The sequence below is a fragment of the Leucopleurus acutus genome, assembly GCF_964270905.1.
Source record: "Leucopleurus acutus genome assembly, chromosome: 7".
NCBI lineage: Eukaryota > Metazoa > Chordata > Mammalia > Artiodactyla > Delphinidae > Leucopleurus > Leucopleurus acutus.
The window spans coordinates 81,139,955-81,157,737 of NC_139150.1; the positions used below are offsets into that span (position 1 = coordinate 81,139,955).

The 17,783-nt window shown below is 57.6% G+C and overlaps 1 protein-coding gene across 1 annotated transcript in view; it reads right to left on the reverse strand.

The window, feature by feature from the left end:
• The window catches only part of CNTFR (ciliary neurotrophic factor receptor), a 29,728-nt gene extending 17,465 nt beyond the window's left edge, over positions 1–12,263 (reverse strand). Inside the window, exons 1-2 of the mRNA XM_082842298.1 lie at positions 12,216–12,263; positions 182–266 (exon numbers count right to left, since the gene is read on the reverse strand). Coding sequence (XP_082698424.1) covers positions 182–266 — 85 coding nt within the window. The 5' untranslated portion in view covers positions 12,216–12,263. The remainder of the gene's footprint in view (positions 1–181; positions 267–12,215) is intronic.
• Between the last annotated feature and the right edge of the window lie 5,520 nt (positions 12,264–17,783).

Sequence of the window (17,783 nt, forward strand, 5' to 3'; positions counted from 1 at the left end):
TTATGGGACAACATCAGTGGGTCACCCCGTATATCAGTGTCATATGACTCATGTTCACGTGTGACGATGCCAGCCTATGGCAGTACGTGGCTCTGGGGTGGGTGAGTACAGCTATGCCGGGGAGGGTTCATGCTCAGTTCCCAGAGGGGGTCAGCAGGGAGCTCCCCCACCCAGCACTCACCCTGTGGACTGTGTCTCTGGGTGTAGACCACGGCAGCGGCAGCAGCAAGCACGGCACAACAGGCCCACGGGACAGGAACAGCCATCTGTTGGGAAAGAGTGGGCGGCGGGGAAAGGGGCAGCATCAGCCGAAGCAGGAGCCTCCTGGGGAGCCCCCACTCCTCTCAGGCAAGACTGGGAAACCCCAGCCCTAGGGTCAGGGCACCTTGACCCCAAATGCCCTTCTTCTTTTTTTTTTTTTTTTTGCTGTACGCGGGCCTCTCACTGCTGTGGCCTCTCCCGTTGCGGAGCACAGGCTCCCGATGCGCAGGCTCAGTGGCCATGGCTCACGGGCCCAGCCGCTCCGCGGCATGTGGGATCTTCCCGGAGTGGGGCACGAACCCGTGTCCCCTGCATCGGCAGGCGGACTCTCAACCACTGCGCCACCAGGGAAGCCCCCAAATGCCCTTCTTAATGGGGCTCAGGATCCTCTTCAAGCAACAGAAAACATTATTGGCATCTGTAGGCAGAGGTCTGCGAAGATGGTAGAAGGCAACCTACAATGGTTTGTTGTTCATTACAGCCGCTGGAGGCAGGATGGGTTACAGATCACTGGTAATGCTAGGGCCATTTTTCTAGGAAAAAAAATAACTTCACTGGTAAGGTTAGCTAATTAGCTATAAACATCACAAACTGAAAGGGTGATGTTCTAACTTGATTGGAGGTCTACACTTCTCCAAATTGCCTTGAATAAAAGGCTGCCTGCCACGCTCCTGGGGAGGGAGCCCCTCGGATCTGCCCCTGCCATGTTCCCCCTACCCACCCCCATCCCCGGGTGAGTCTTGCCCCACTGGGCTCTGGGAAGTTCACAGAGCAGCAGGGTACCAGGGCAGTGGTACACTGTGACCAGGTCAGATGTGGCTTTTGCTTTAGTGGACATTAATGATCATGAGAAGGATGAGGGATTTTCCCTGTCAGGGACCACAGCCCGTCCTTCAGCCCAGGAGCCTGGGAGCCCCAGCCCAGCAGATATGCACCAGTGTCTACACACTCCCATGTGGGTACACAAAGCACACTCAGGACATGTTCCCAGAAGCCAGGATGGATCCAGTGGCCCCCCTACCTGCTGTCCTGCTTCCTGGGATGGGTCCAGCTGCCCTCACCCCATTCCACCCCAGCACATGCCCATACCTGAGGGCAGGGAAATAACTCTTTCCTGCAGGAAAGGTTCCAAACCTGATTCTCCTGGCCCAGTCTGAGGAGAGAGGGGGACTGTCAACAAGACAGAAGCAGAGATCCAGAGAGGGACACTGCCAGACACTCAACCACGGCCACTACCAGAGGTACAGCCAGACACACAGCAAAGACACTAGCCAGAGACACTGCCCAAAACAAGAGACAGAGCCCCAGGAAAAGAGCCCACACATAGACTGGAGAGACTGTGTTGGGCACGATCAGACAAAGCCAGAGAAACAGGCAGACGAACCAGATAACGGGCCAGAAACACGGCCAACACACAACCAAAGGGCCCGCAAGAAACCCTGTGAAAGACTCGGCCAGACGCAGGCAGACATATCAGAGAAAGAGTAAGCAGCACAGGCAGAGAAACCATCAGCAACAGAGCCGGAGAGCCAGAGACACTGTCAGAAACCATGCCAGAGAAACTGCCTGACACACAGGCAGAGAAATACCAGAGGAACTGATAGACACAAACAGGCGTACACCCAGGAAAACTGCCACTGAGAGAGCCAGAGACACAGTCAGATGCTCAGTCAGGAAGCAGCCATACTACTCAAAACACTGCCAGGGGCATGCAGACACACAGTCGGACACACTGCCAGACAAACAGCCAGAGACACTGCAGACGGAGCTACAGCAGGGGAGACGAGTGTGGCCGTCAGCCTGGAGCGGCGGGTGGGGGAGCCGGAGAGAAGCTGACTTCCAGGGCCTCCTTTATGGGAAGGGCTCCTGCCTACCCACTGCTACACTCGCCCCTCACCAGGCGAGCCCTCCCCTCTGCACCTGGTGCTCCTCCAGCTACAGCCGCAGGAGCTCCGGCTGCCCCTCCCTGGCACAGCTCACCTCTCTAGGCCCCAACTGGCCTCGGCTACCCCTCCCACATCTGTGACCCCTGAGGCCTTTGCTACCACCTGGCCTAGCTCCTGACCCTCTGCCACTCCCCCATCTTTAGCTACTCCTCAGGCCTAGGAGGGTAAGACAATGGCCAAAGTCACAGTCAGCAAGTGGTGGGGTGAAGAAAGGAACCCAGGATGAACCAGTGCTAAACTCAGAGCAAACGAACCCAGGATGAACCAGTGCCAAACTCAGAGCAAACGAACCCAGGATGAACCAGTGCTAAACTCAGAGCAAACGAACCCAGGATGAACCAGTGCTAAACTCAGAGCAAACGAACCCAGGATGAACCAGTGCCAAACTCAGAGCTGGGGCTGGAGAAAGGGAGATAGGAGGCTGGAGGCCTACGTGGTTCCCCAGCTCAACCCCTGCAGGGCGCCCTCAGACCCTCCCCGACCCTCTCTGCCGTCCACCCATGCCGTCTCCTCAGAGCCAGCCCACTGCCCACCACATGGGAGAGGAACCAGGCAGAGTGGACAGAGGTTAGATCACAGAATGGGAGTAGAGGGACAGGGTGGTCCTCTGCTCCCTGCTCCTTCCTGGTCCCAGTTGGGAGGGCCATGTGGGTGAGGAGATGGCCTGGCATGAGTGTAAGGCATACAAGCAAACACACACACACACACACACACACACACACACACACACCCGGGTCCTCACAGGGGGAGGGGAGCCTTCTTCATCAAAGTCGCCTCCATCAGCCCGATGAGTTACTGTAAGGGCCGGGCCCTGGGCCAACGGGGCTGCAGCCATGGGAGACGGGCGCTGCTGAGAGCAAGCGCTGCAGAGAGGGGGGATGGGGTACCACGACAGATGCTGCACGGTTGGGGACACCCAGAAAAGGGAGAGACCCAGGGAGGGGGCAACAGAGAGGCAAGGAGAGAGGGAAAGCAGTGAGCAGAGGCCCTGAGGGACAAGAAAAGAACAAGACAGGGAGAAATGGAAGAAGAGGCACAGGAAGAGAGACAGGGAGCATAGGAGATGGGCAGAGATTCAAGGACAGAGGGAGAGACAGACCCAGAGAGAGTGACAGAGACCCCAACAGCGTCTCTGTGCCCACCAAGAGCATCTCTCCAAGCCCACCCACCTCCTGCAGTGTGAGGAGAGGATGCCATCAGTGCAGCAGTGCTGGTTGATCTGAGACAAGAGCAGGGCTTCCTGGGGGCGGGAGGGCTTCTGCCTATGAATCCAGGAGCCCAGCCCCCAGGGCATAAGGGCGGACAAAACCCCCATCCCACCCCACCTGCAGGTCCAGGGGGCCCCAGGCCAATTTCACTTCCCTCTTCCCTCCAAGTCCCCGCTGGACCCATTCCCAGGTAGGGAAGCTGAGGCCAGAGGCATCCAAGCTACACCTCTGCCCTACCCTAGCTCACCTCAGGCCACCCATCCCAGGGCAAAGAGCATCTTTCCCAGGGACTTTCCAAGTCCACACCCCATGGCTCTGGGATAGATCTGGAGCCTAAATCCCATAAAGTCCCAGATGAGGGCTATGCAAACTGGCCCAGGCTCCCTGCAGACCCTTCCAGAGGCCCAGCCTGGCCGCCAGCCCCAGCCCCAGAAATGAGGAGGGAACAGAGGGCACCCCACTAGCAAGTGCCCAGCAGCCCAAATCCCTTGTAAACAGAAGCCCAGCACCTCTCCTGACACAGAACCCCACAGTGTTGCCACACACATACACACACACACAGGTGACACATCAAGAGACAACCCTGGGCCCCCAACTTACTGTCACTGCTCCACCATGACACGAAGACATTACACGCTGACAACAACACCCAGTGAAAATTACACAGTTGCACAGGTGACAGTGACACACAGGGATACTGACAGTCACCACAGTGACAATGATACAGTGAGTGACAGCCACACACAATGACATCAACAAACAAGACAATGACACCTGTTGACACTGACACAGTCACAATGACAGTAACCTCAGAATCAAAGATGCAATGAGACTGACAGTCACATAGGCTAACAGTGACAGTGACATCCACAGTGACACAGGGATGTTGGCAGACTCAGTAAGATGGACAGTCACGCAGAGTAACACCAGCCCTCGGTAACGCTGACACCACAGAGGCTGACAGTCGCCAGCAGGGACACTGACACAGTGATGTGTTCCAGATCAAGGACCTCAACTACCCAGTTTCTGGCTTAGGATCCAGGGCCCAAGACCCCTTTTGCCAGCCCCAGCAGGAGCTCAGGTGCCCTGCACCTCAACCCTCAGCCCCTGCCCAGCTGAAGGCAAAACCTAGGAAAGGGAAGTGTGAGTCTGGGAAAGCCTCTATTCACCCTGCATTAAGTTATTCAGCCCAACCCTGGGGAACCCCTGCCACATCCAGGATGGGACTGGGGGTTCTGGGCGCCACTGCCTGGGGCCCAGCTCTGACTGTGTGCGTGTCGACGTGCAATAGCGTGTTCTGAGCTTCGGGCTTCAGGGTGCTGGTTGGTGTGGGTGTGTTGAGGGTCAGGTAGGTTCAATCTGGCCTGGACAATGAATGAATGGGGAGGCCCCACGTGGTACCTCCGAGAAACTGAGATCCGATGAAGGTCTCTGGCCTGGACCCCACCCCCCTCGGCCTGGGGCTGGGGTGAGATCAGAAGCATCTCTCTGAGGGAGGGCATCTGGCCCACAGCAGGGGCCAAGGTGACTTCTCCATAGCTTCCAGTCTCCCTTGGCAACCCCAGACCCCAGGATCCCCCAGGGTAAGGGAAAAGGCACTCTGTGTTGGGGCCTCATCCCCTTCTTCTCTCCCTACCACAACCCTAGAAGATGCATCCTGGGAATGAGGCAAGAACCCAGGGCAGGACGACCCGCTGATTCAAAGGCCTAGGAAACTCTAGGGGCCTCAGACCTGCAGAGGAATTAGGGTGGGGGAAGACAGACACCTACACTTGGAGACAGAGAGGGAAAATGAAAGACAGGGCAGGGGCAGAGACAGGGACAAGGACATGGTGGACAGGGAGGAACACTGCTGGCTGAGGGGGCGGCTGGGAGAGACAGTCTGGGCGGGCGGGAAGCTCCAGGATGGGGAGGAGGGGCTGAGGCCAGGAGGCCCCCAGATCCCACCAGGCCTAGGCAGCCTGGACAGCGTGGGCGGTGGGGGGGGCAGAGGCCTGAGCGGTCCAGAGGCTGGGGGTGGGGCGGAGGCCAAGGATGGAGGCCTGGCCCCTGGCAGCTGGCCCAGCAGGCCCCCCATGGGGGAGGGGGCGGGCCTGGGTCAGGGGCCAGCTCCTGGGCTGGGGCCGGCTGGCCATGGGGCAGCCTCCTACTCCCCACGGTGTCTCCCCCTGTCTCTTCCTCCTTTCTCTCTGAATCCAGACCTGGCCCTCCTCTCAGCTCTCAGTGCCCCCACCCTAAGTGGCACAGGACCCAGAAGCCATGCCTGGGTTTAGGACTCAAGCCGTATCTCCTCCTGGGCTACCCATCCCCACCCGCTCCGGGAGCAAGCCCCCATGCTCAGGGGAAAGGACCCCACCCAAACATATGCCCCCCCTCCCCCGCAGAAGGGGGCAGGAGAAGCTGAGCACCAGCGGGAGGGGGGCCAGGAGGGAGGCAGGGGGAGCGGTCCCCCAGCTCCAGCCTCTGGCTGAGGCTGTGGAAAAGGAGGCGGCCCAATGTGAGTGAGTTGGGGGGGGTATCCGCACCTGCTGTTGTGACCTCCGCAGCCGGAGATGGGGGCCTGGGGGGGGGACAAGATTCCGATGGATTTTGGCAGCAGCCCGGACTCTGAGCGCTCAAACCCCCCACCCCCCAGCCTCTTGCACCGTGGGGACCCTGAGATCAGCATGTGCGTGCCCTGCTGCACGTGTGTGCGGGCGTGTTGCGGGCCTCCCATATGACGGGCCTTGCTGGGCAGCTGGGACGTGTCCTGGGGAGATGGGTGTCTGAATCCCACCAGCCGTGCGCACATGTGGAGCCCCACTCGGGGCCCTGCATGCTGCCTGGTGACCTGGGCACCGGCTTGTATATGCTCACATATGCAGGCCTGGACTTAAGCAGCCCTCTCCGTGCAAAAGGTCTGGGCTTTCTCCCTCAAAAGTCATCTGATCCAGCCCCCTGCCTCTCAAATGGGAAGCAGGAAGGGGCAGGTAAGTTCATATCCTCCCTTTGGGCACATGGGCTCTGGATAGCTTCACAGCACCTGAGGTACAAGCTCCAAATCCCTCATCCCCTAACCCCAGTCCAGAATCCCTTCTGGCTTCTAGAAGAATCAGGAGGATCCCTCTATCCAGAAAAGGCCCACACACCAGTCGGGTTAAGTCTAGGGGGAGTGGGGGCTTGGGGGCTGGCCTTCTTGGAGGGACAGATGCTGCAGCAGGAGGTTAGACAGCTGGAAGAACTCCATGAAAGGCGGGGGATGGGCAGAGCAACAGGGTTGACTGAGACCTCCCTCCGCCAACAGGGGAGTGGGCTCGCAGCAGATGAGGCAGGGGCAGGAAGGAGGCTGCTGAGCCCTCCATGGAGACAGAAGGGTGGACAGAATAGCTTTCCAGACTTGGGGGCTGGGGCAAAGACCTATTTGCCTCAGCATCTCCCACTACACCCCACCCCTGGCCCCATCACTGCTATGGTGCAGACACACACTAGAATATATACACAGAGGTTGATGCTTTGCAAGCTTGTGTGTACATGTGCGCGCGTGCACACGTGCGCACACGAACACACACACACACACAAAGGGGGGGTGGGGGTGCACAGTGCATGTGAAGCATTGATGTGTAACGAAAAGAACTGAAGATGGTCTTTCCGACAGAGCCAGAGGTGAGCAGGGGAACAGAAATGTCAACTGTCTTCACGTGCGCTGCTCTCCCTGCCCCCCAACACGCACGCACACTGCACACACTACTTCTGAGGAAGCTTCTGGTCTGCTGGGCAAAAGAAAGCCATCCTTCCTCCCCCTTCCTCCCCTCCGCACAGTGGGGAAGCCAGAGCAATCTGTTCCTGATGGGTAAACACAGGCATGAGTATGCGCGCACACATGCTCACACACACACCCGCGATTCAGGGGTGCGTGACACCCAGTGTTCACTTCACCCCAAGATGGGACGCACACTCGGGCTCTCACTACCACTGGCAGAGCCTCCCAAAGTCCCCCCACCTCCACCACACACAGCCAGAGCTTCACAGACACACCCAGGCAGCCTCTCGCTGACACAGGCACTTGGAGTCTCCCATCACAGCCACTCATCACGGCCTCCCACGTGGACACCCGCTGCCACAGCCTCGCACATGCTGGTATGCGCGCACACACGAATCACAGTCACAGTCACACACAACAGACTCTCTCACACGCACTCAATCAAAACAGTCCTGGTCTCCCATATGGATACCAGCACACACTCAGAACACTCACCCTTCCACACAGATAACACAGCACCTCCAGAAACACAGAGCCCCCCCCGCCCCCCGGCACCCTCAGCCCTCACACCCCTACACTCGGCAGTGGGAAATAGATACACACTCCATGCTGGGACCTCGGGTTGCCTGGCCTGTGCCTGGGGGAAGACAGGATAAAGCTCAGAGTGGCCTAAAGCAGGAAGGGAAAGTTCCTGAAAATCGAGGAAACAGACTATTCCCTACTCGGCTCCTTCCTCTCCTAACCCTGCTTTTGCTGGTATTTGGGAATGAGGGGAGATCCTGGCCAGAGCAGAGGGGTGAGGGAGCCCCCGGGTGAAGAGATGGTGGCACTGGTGGCAGCAGGAGCCAGCAAACCCCAGAAACCAGCCTGCCCCCAGGGCCCTCCTGCCTCACCTCCTCACCCCCTCTTCTCCAGGATGAGGAGAAGCAGCAGCTCTCAGCCTAGCCACCTGCTGAGTGACCCCAGGCCTCTTCAAAACCTCTCTGTGCCTACAACTGTCTATAGGTCACCTGAATGTCAGGCCTGGCTGCAGGAAGGGAGGCAAGGGGAAGGAGATGAGGCCTCGACCTCAACCCCCAGCCCCTGCCAAAGTCCTGTCATCACTGTCAGACCCCAAAGAGAGATGGGGACAGCACTGGCCAAGCCAGTGCTCCTCTGACAAACCACTGAGGACAAGAATCCTAAAGTGTCCTTGGACCCTGCAGCCCCACCTCCCATCACAAGAGAGGACGCTGTGTCGCTGTCCAGGCAGAAAGGAATCCAGGCTGTGCTGGCAGGGCCCCAACTGGAGAACAATTGGCAATGCTGTTGACATCCTCACCACTTGCCACTCCAGGTGTAGCTTGAGCCCTGATGCCCCATCCTAAAGTGAGTCTGAGAGGGCTCCATGGAAGCCAGGCGGGGGAGCAAACACCGGACAGCAGAACCTAAGGAAACCAGGCAGGGCGACCCCATAAAGCCAGGTGATGGGGACTTAGGAAAAGCAGGCCGTGGGGACAAAAGAAATCAGGCAGCAAGGTCTGTGGAAACTAGGCGACAGGGCCCAAAAGAACATAGGCTGTGGGGGCCAAATGAAGCCAGGCCGCGGGGACTGAAGTTAGCTAGGAGGTGGGGACAAATGAAGCCAGGCGAGAGGCCCACAGGATGGGAGAAAAGAAAGCTATCAGGAGCTCATGCCCTCTGTCTAGATGTCCCCCACACCCTGGGCCTCTCTCTCAGTAGCCCCCTTCCCACCCAGGTGCTGGTCCCCTCCCCCAGGCCAATGCACACAGCCAGAGCCCCCTCCTCGCTCAGAGGCCTGGTCCAGTTGCAGCCACTGGGCCCCGGCCCCATCCCTGGGACCTCAGGAAGTCCCAGCCCCTCCCACCGGCTGCAGAGGAGGGGGGGCTGGGGGGGGAGAAAGAGAAGAGAAGAGAGACAGCTTGGCAGAGGGAGGGCCGAGCAGCCGCGGGGGGCGGGGGCCGAGAAAGGAGCGGGAAGCGGCGAGGCGGGCTGGCGGGCGGCGTGGGCGGGGGCGTCTCTGCCGCGGGAGCGGGGGTGACAAGTTCTCCGGCCCTGCGGCTGCGCGGCCACTGACCTGGGTCCCCGTGCAGGCGCCCAGTAGGTGCCTCCGGCGCTCCGCGGGTGCGCCCGGCCGCCCGCGGTCATCGGGCCCCTGGGGTTCGGGGCTGGGGCCCGGGCGGCCCGGGGAGCAGGCGTGTCCCCCCCCCCCCGCCTACCCCCACCCCCGAGAGTCCCGGCGGGCGGGCGGGCGGGCGAGGCGGCGAGCGGGCCGGGAGGAGGGGAGGAAGGAGCGCGCGGCGAGCGAGCGAGCCGAGCTAGCGGAGGGAGCGAGTGAGGGACGGCAGGCAGTGAGGTCATCCTTTGAATCTAATTGTCTGAGTCAGGAGGAGATGTGGCACTCGATACAGGGGGAGGGGAGGGGGAAGGGACCCTCCCGGCTCCGGGCCGGGGCCCCTCCTCACACCCAGGGCCGGCCGCGGCCTCCCTTCCCCCGCCCAGGGCCAAGTTGTCTCGGGCCAACTGGGACAAACCCCTGCCCGTCTCACTCAAGGCTGACCTCTGCTGCCATGGGGGCTCCAACCCACATCGCCCCCAGAGAGCGGCCACCGTTCTATTCTCTGGGGGTGATGGGGACCCCCTCCCGGCCCAGGTTGCCCTCCCGCATGTCTGAGGGTAATGGGAAGCCCCCATCCCACCCCCAGGTCGTATTTCTGCCCTGTGAGGATAAAGGGGGAACTTCCACCAGCCTTGCAAGGGACCTTCGTGCACTCTAGAAACGTGGAGTCCCCAACTCTACTCCCCAGGTGAGTTCTTGCACTGGGAATTTGGGGGAATCTGGACATTGAACCGAAGCTCCCCTTCCTGCCTCCTGAGAATGACAGTGCAATGCCTCCCAGTCCTGCACTTTGGGGGGCATGAGGACCCCCAACGGAGCACAGGGTCTCTACTCTGCATGCCCAACTCTTCAGGAGGGGCAGGAGCCAGGCCAGAACCCCAAGGTCCCCAGAGGCTGCTCAGGGGAGCAGGTCACTCAAGTGGTGGGAGGGCAAGACGACAGTTGGGCCCTGGGCCTGTCAGGTGTGCATGCACAAGCACATGCACACATGGGGGGAGACCAGGCGGCTGGGGACACTCACACCGAGGGCCACACACCCCTCCCCTCGCCCCCATGGGGGAGGGGTGATAAATATTTAAGCGGCTTTTAGCTCTGAAGGGGCTGAAGCTGGGGGAGGGAGGGGGATCCACAATGCCTGATTAATGGGGTTACCGGCTTGGATCAATCCATCTGCCCGCCGCTCCCTCTTCCCTCCTCCCTCCTCCTCCCTCCCTCCGCCTAATGCGCTTTATCAGGAGACGCTTTTCTGACTTGGCAGCGTCGGGTGTTTTAAATAGACCCATTTAGAGCAGGGGTTGGGGGAGAAAGGAGGGGGGGAAGGGAGACAGAGATTGAGACAGGCTGGGAGACAGAGATGAATCAGGAGAGAGAGACAAGCCCCGGAAGAGAGAGACTGGGAGCGGAGAGACAGAAGGAGATACTGAGACACGGAAATAAGAGGCCGAGGATGACACTCCCACGGAGGCCGAATGGGGCCGGGGGGTGGGGGGGGTTGATGGTGAGGCCGAGGGGAAGCTGGGGGGCTGAAGAGTAGAAACAAACAAACTAACAAAAGAGACAGACAGAGAGAGAGGAAAGGAGTCACCGACAGCAAGAAGAAACCCAGAGACAGGTTCTCTGCAAGGGCTGAGTGCTAGCCTGGGAGACAGCAGATATCTTTTATTTCCAAAAACAGTTTTTCATCCACTTTGTTAAATTAAAAAGCTGTCTTTAAAGTGGTGCTGGAGGTGCTGCTGCGGGAGAGTGGACGGAACTGCCAAGTCCTCCCTCTCAGCCTCCTTGTCTGCCCCCACAGAAGCTGCCTCAGCCCTAGCCCCCAGGGGTATTCTCCAGCTCCCCTGCTCTCTGTGATCCTCTGGGATCCCCAGGGACAGGGTCAGGGCATCTGAGCTACTGTTCATTGGCAGAAAGTCCTTCCTGCTGTCTGGCCTCAGTCCCTCCTGCTGCAGGGAGCCCATTCTCTTGCCTGACCACTAGCCTTCTCTTCTCTGGTCCCAGTTCCAGCTCCCTAAGATGTCCCCAATCGGAGGGAGGATGATGGCCCTCACAGCTGAGCAGCTCACTTTCCCAACCGGCCATCACACTCCTTCCAGGTGTGCTCCCTAATACTGGGTAAATCTGAACTTCTGTCAGATACCCCACTCCAAGTCCCTACGTCTTCTGGGAACAGTGAGACAGAAGCTTAACTCTCTCCAGCCTTCTGGAGCCTCCCTTCCTCCTCTTCAGAACCCCAGCTCCATTTTGTCCCTTTTATGGCCATGTTGTCAGCCTGGATACCCCCCCCCCGCACCCTCAACAACACCCCATTCCTAGTTCTGAAGGGTCAGCAACCCACCCCCAGCCCCCAACTCTCAGGCCAGGAAAATGGCCAGTCTGTTTGGGAGCTGAGATGAAAAGCCTGGCCGGCCTTTGTGGGCCTCTGGCGGGTTTCGGACAATAGGCCCTTCCGTTCCGCTCCAGCGCGCCTCGATCCCATGGACACCCCCACCCTGGGGGCTGCCAATCCGGGGGCCTTGCCTGGCCGGAATGAAAGGCGGGGAGAGTCAGGCCCAGCCTCCGAGGCTGGCCTCAGAAGATTCTGGACTTTCTGACCCTCTATCCTGCCTCCTCCAAGCCCAGCTGCTCCCTGTTGTCAAGCCAGAGAGATGCTTTGGGGGCAGAGAGGGAGCCTGACAATGAGACGAAACATACTCCCACATCCAGATTCAGCTCCCTCAGTGCAGAACCCAATTTTCTGACCTGGCTTTGCCCTTGCCTGTGTGACTGTGGGTAAGTCTCTTCCCCTTTACTGGCCTGTCATGAAAAGCCTCAGGAGGAAGGAGGAGGGGAGAGCAGGAAGAGATCTCAGGCCCTCCTTCACTCACATCCCCAGACCTACAGCCCCAATGCACCTGCCAGATGCCCTGAAACTGACCTGCCTCCCCTGGGTCCCCAGCACATACCTCTTCACCGCTGGCCGCACACCGAGCACATCAACGTCCTCCTCCTCCAGACCAAACTCTTCCTGAGACTTCCAAAACCAAGGGGGCGGGATGATGTGACAAGGCTGGATTCTAGAAGGGCAAAGGGCACAAATCAGAGGCTACAGAGGAGACCTTAGTCCAACTCAGAGCTCATTTCACACTCACAACCCCACTGTGAGAAGGAGAGACTGAGACAGGCAGCAGGTAAGCGTCTAGAAGAGAAAAAGTTGCGAGTGGTCCAGACTCCCTGCAGCACCCTTTGCAGACCTTAGGTTCTGAACCACAGGGACAAAAGTAGGCCAGAAGCCAGTGGCCTGACACCACACATAGATACACACCCAAAGACAATCCAAAATGCCCACACAACCAGGTCACAGACACAAGCACCTCCATGTCACACACATTCTCCCATGCGTACTCATACAGAGACCCACGGCCCCCAGCAGGGCATAAACACCCACCATCATACTGTCTTCTCCTCATCACCACTACGATTTATTGAGCATCTGTTATGTGTCAGGAACTGTTAGGCACTTTATATGCATGATCTCATTTAATCTTCATGACTTCTCCGTGAGGTAGGTTCTACTATTATTCCCACTTGACAGCTGAAAAAACTGAGATTCGGGGAGGTTGACTTGCCCAAGACCACACAGCTGATCCGTTCCAGAGCATAGATATGAGTGCAAGTCTAGCTCCAAAGCCCTTCTACTATACCAGTTTGCCTCTGCAGATCTCTCTCCCACCATCACGGTGCCTTTCCCAATAATAACAGGAACGGCTAACATTTGCTCAGGGTCCTTGATGAGCCAGATACCATGCTGAGGACTTAACACACAGTTTTGGCAGATGAGAAAACTGAGGCTCGGAGAACAAAAGCACCTTGCCCAAAGTCACATGACTGGTAGTTGGTAAGAAAGCTGGCTGTTCTGAAAGTCACTGTTGCTTCTAGGACTCCACTTACTTAACAGAGCCCTCGACGTCTACAAGACCCTGGGAGACTCTCAGGGTTCAACTGCTCCTCTCCCCGCCAAAACAGGTCCCAGATGTGTCTGCCAAAGGCATGATCAAGTGCCTAAACACATACCCATGAGAAAGGGACTCCATGTCATCCAACCCTGCCCAGAGAGGCAGAGGTACCACCAAACAGGGAGAGATGGCCAGAAACGAAAACAAGGTGTTAGAGACAGGCTGGCTGGTGGTAACAGATACAGACACACCAAGAGATAGGGAGGGCCAAAGAGAGGAAGACAGAGACAGACACACGGGACCAAGGAATGACAGAGACAGTGGGAAAAGGAGACAATAGAGGGAGAGGAGGATACAGGCCGACGTGAAAAAAACACAGAAGGATAGACACAGACATACAGACACGTATGGAACCATCCCACCTTCACAAGAAGAAAACTGTGAAAACAAACAAGACTCAGGCAGTGTGTGGTACGTGTGTAAGTGTGCATTCGAGTGTGCCTGTGTTGGGGGCATGCAGAGTCTGTATCGCTACACACATTACACCAGCTGCTTCCAGCAATTTCATCTGATTAATAATAAATGCCCCGTAATTACAGCCACTCCCCCAGCCCTTCTTCCTGTTTTTTGTCAGCGGCCACCAGGCCAGCCCCCTGTGGACCCCATGGCCCCCTCCATCCTCACCTGCTGTCTTCTACAGGGCTGAGAGGACATGGGCTAGGGAAGGAGACCAGACTCCCAACCTGAGGGAGAATACCCATTTCTCTATCTTGGGTTAATGCCCAGTGCTCCCAAGCAAAAGGTCATTTCCCTTAGGTCTCACTCAGAACTCTCCCCCTTCCCTGGGTATAACCTGTAACCCCTAATGTGGCCTAGAGGCCCACGTCTGGGGACACAGAGAGAAATGAACTCTGGACTCCCCTTGCCCACTCTTCATCACTCACTGGCTGAAAGAAGTCTCCATTCACAAAGCTTCCCCAGCCTTGGAACCCCACAGGCTCAAAGGAGGAAGGGACCAGGACAGCCCCCCTTTTCCCACCCCATCATTCCAACCCAGGCAGCCCCAAAGTCTCTGCCCACTTGTGTACTCTCACGCTTTGGACACGCCATGGCTCCGCCTCCATTCCTGAGCCCCCCCCAGGTCCACCTCCTTCCAGGCCTCCCACCCTAGCTCTCCAAGGCAGCTCTATCAGAATCAGCTGCGGGTTTGTGCTGATCTGTTTCTAATCGCTGGGGCCTGGTTCACGCTGGCCCCCACCCCCCAATATTGATTCCATTATTTGGAGAGTCATTGACGTCAAGGACCTGGATGGGTGCCAAAACCGCCTTCTCTCAGGGCCTGGGCCAGGGCCCAGCCCCTCATCTCGCGATTTCACGGAGGGGCCCAGAAAGGTCAGCTCACGGGCCAGGGTCACGTGACATCTGCCCTCAGAGGCTGGGGCTCTTCTTACCTTTTGGGGCCCACTGTGCAGTTCCTTTCTCCTGGGGGAGAGGGGCTACACAGAGGCATGGGGGTCAGAAGTGAGGTGGGGACCTATAGAATAGGGTGTGGAAGAACCTCATTGGGTCTTGGGCTGCAAGGAAGAGCTCTAGGAGGTAGGGATGCAGGCAGTGGCTCAGAAAAGGCTACTTGGGGAAGATTTTGTTCTTTGCCACACACTATTTTGGAACATCCTGAAGCTGGACTTGAAATGACTATTAGAGTACTATTGACTACTCGATTTTTATGTCTGATATCAGATGTATCTCCAGGCTCTCTGAGAAAGAAATTCTCTGCAGTGCAGGGTAACAGTTTACCCTAAATGTTGCCATCATCTGACTAAGTGGCACCACTATTTTATAAACCTTTGTTCCAGATAAAACAAAGGCTCTGTCTCCTGTGCAACTCTCACCCATGCTGCCTCAGTTTCCCCACACTCTCCCAGTCTCTCGTGCCTCTGTGCCTATCCCATCAAGATGCAGCCACTGCTACACTGACCCACACCAGCAACTCCCTGGCTCTGGCTGGACAGGGTATTTTTAGGATCCGAACCCTGTGTTCTCAGACAGACATTAATAACCAATACAGACAGTCCATGGTGCCCACAGCAGCTAAACAAACTCGGAACCCAGCCTCAAAGGCTCAGACATGGGGTCCACTGCCTTAGCTACAGTCCAAGAAACCCAGACCTAGAGAGAGAAAGGGACATGACATGCTCACAACCACGTGGGGAGAAAAGGACTTTCCCATCTTCCGAAAAATCCTGAAGCTGGGGAGAGGACAGAGGTGACCTCTGACCTCTGCCACAGAAGCAGGGTCATTGCCCTGCCCCAGTCTCACCTAGTCCAGACCTTTTCAAGGAAGAAGCTGCCTATCTTTTGCACTCCTTCCCTGAAGGCAGGGAAGTCCTTCCTTTAGTCTAGCTGCAAATCACTCAGGGGTCCTTTGAGCCAAACAGGGTTATACAACAGAGGCTGTTGGGTCTCAAGCCACAAACCCCAGAGAGCCCCCTCTCCCCATGGTCTGTCCCACTCAATGTTCACTCCTCAACATTTCTTGAGTACCTAATCCCTGCCAGGTCCTGTGCCAGGAGTTAGGGACATGGTCCTGCTCACCAACAACACTCAGTCTGGCAGGAGAGAAAAAGATGTATTATTTGCTCAGCAGTGCCCTCCCACTGTGCCCCTGGTCTGTGCCAGGGGCAGGGTGGGTGGCTGGTAAGCAAAGCAGACCCCAGTCCCTAGGTCCCAGAGTTCACAGGCAATTACTATGCAGCCTTGGTGAGTACTGTGAAGAGGAAGTACAGGTAGCGTATGGTGGGGCATGCTGACTTCTTTCAGGACTGAGGATGCTTCAGTCCATTCCTAAACCCCAGGACGGGCCCTTGGACTGCCCAGAAGTCACCACCGCAGTCTAACTTCAGTTCCTTCCACTGTAGCTCCAGCCCCAGCTTCTGGGAGCTGGTTCCCCGCAGCAGCAGGGTCTAACTCTTCCCCACATCTGCCCCAGCTCTTCCTCCCACTCCTTGGCTCTGGTGACCCCAAACCCAGCATGCCCTACGCTTTGGGGGTTCTCTTTGCCCTCTGCAGAGGTAAAGGGGGGTGACGACCTCAGGGCTCTCAGCTCACAGGGACCACTAGGCTCCCCAGCCCCTCCCCACAGGAAGCCAGGAGCCGGGGTGGGTGTGGTCACCCTGGGCCACGGGAGTTTACACAGCTGAGGTCTCCACCACTCCCCCCAACCCCACAGCGGGTCTGGAGGAGGGGTCAGCTCTCTCTTCTTAGCCTCCTTGTTCTCTGGGACGCCCCCCCTCCCAACCAGGCACACAGGGTTCCCCCCCACAACCATCTGCATTTCAAAGAAAATACGCTCCATCTGTTTCCGATTCATTTACACTTCAGCTCGCCATGGGGGGACAGAGCAGGGTGCTTTGCCTTCGAGCGCACCACCCCCATAGGGGGGCTGGAGAGCACGTGTCCCCCTCTGGGACAAGGAGCAGTTAACAGCCTAGCCATCTGAGCCTGAGGGCCAGGTCCCTACTTCGCGGGCTCCCAAGGGGTGCTCATGTACTTCAGCAGCCCCGCCCACTGGCCTCCACAGTGGGAAGGTATATAAAGCCCCCCCCCCCCCCGCAGTGTCTCCAAGGCAGGTGGAGCCCTAAGGTTGGTTGCAACCTGACTCAATTGCCCCCCCTCCCCAGGGCTATTGCTCTTTTGGGAAGAAGCAGAGTGGAGAACGCTGGGCATACCCTGGAGACAGGATAAGGACTCAGGCATTCCAGGAGACACTGTGAGAATTATAACTTGGTCCAACCCCTTTCCAGCCAGGGCAGAGGAGAGAGAGGAGGGTGGGTTCCAGTCCAGTCTCCTCCTCCAGCCACCTTCTCACCACAGATCTGGGGCTACCATCTCCCTTAGAATCAGAGATTCACCATCCTGGAAAGGTCAAAGGAGCCAGAGGTCTACCCCTCACCAAGTCAGTCTTCACACCTCTCCCAACCTAAGGATGATTGGGATGGGGGAGATGTCTTGGGAGGACATGAATCTCATTTCCCCATACCTGACCCTCTCTATCACAGGAAGGGTACCCAAAACTATTTAAGGGGGATGTGCATGTACATGGGGAACTCTAAGGGTACATGTCACCCCTGTACCAAAAAAGCCACTCAACCTTCCTGCTGTGACAGCCTAGTGTCCTCTGGAAGAAAAGGCAGAAAAATTTAACTGGGTCAGTGTTTCCCACCGCCCCCTCCATCAGCCCACAACCCAAGTAAGAGATGTGACCAAACATGTATCTCCTCCCCTCCCCACCTTTGGAGAGGACAGATCTTGTTCCTGTCCCCAACTTCCCTGAGACACACCACAGCATGGGTGTATTTAACTATGAGTTCTAAGTTCCACTGGGAGTGTGAACACAATCCTAATGTGGGTTTGAATGTGAGCCCCAGATGGAAGGGTAGCTGTGTGTGATTCTAAGTGTGAACCCCAGGGCTCCCATGTGAATATGAAAGCCTCAAGGTGCAAGCATGAGTCTGAGTGTGAGCCCTACGTCCCTAGCGTGGGTCTGAGCACAAGCCCCAAGATGGAAGCAAGTTTAAT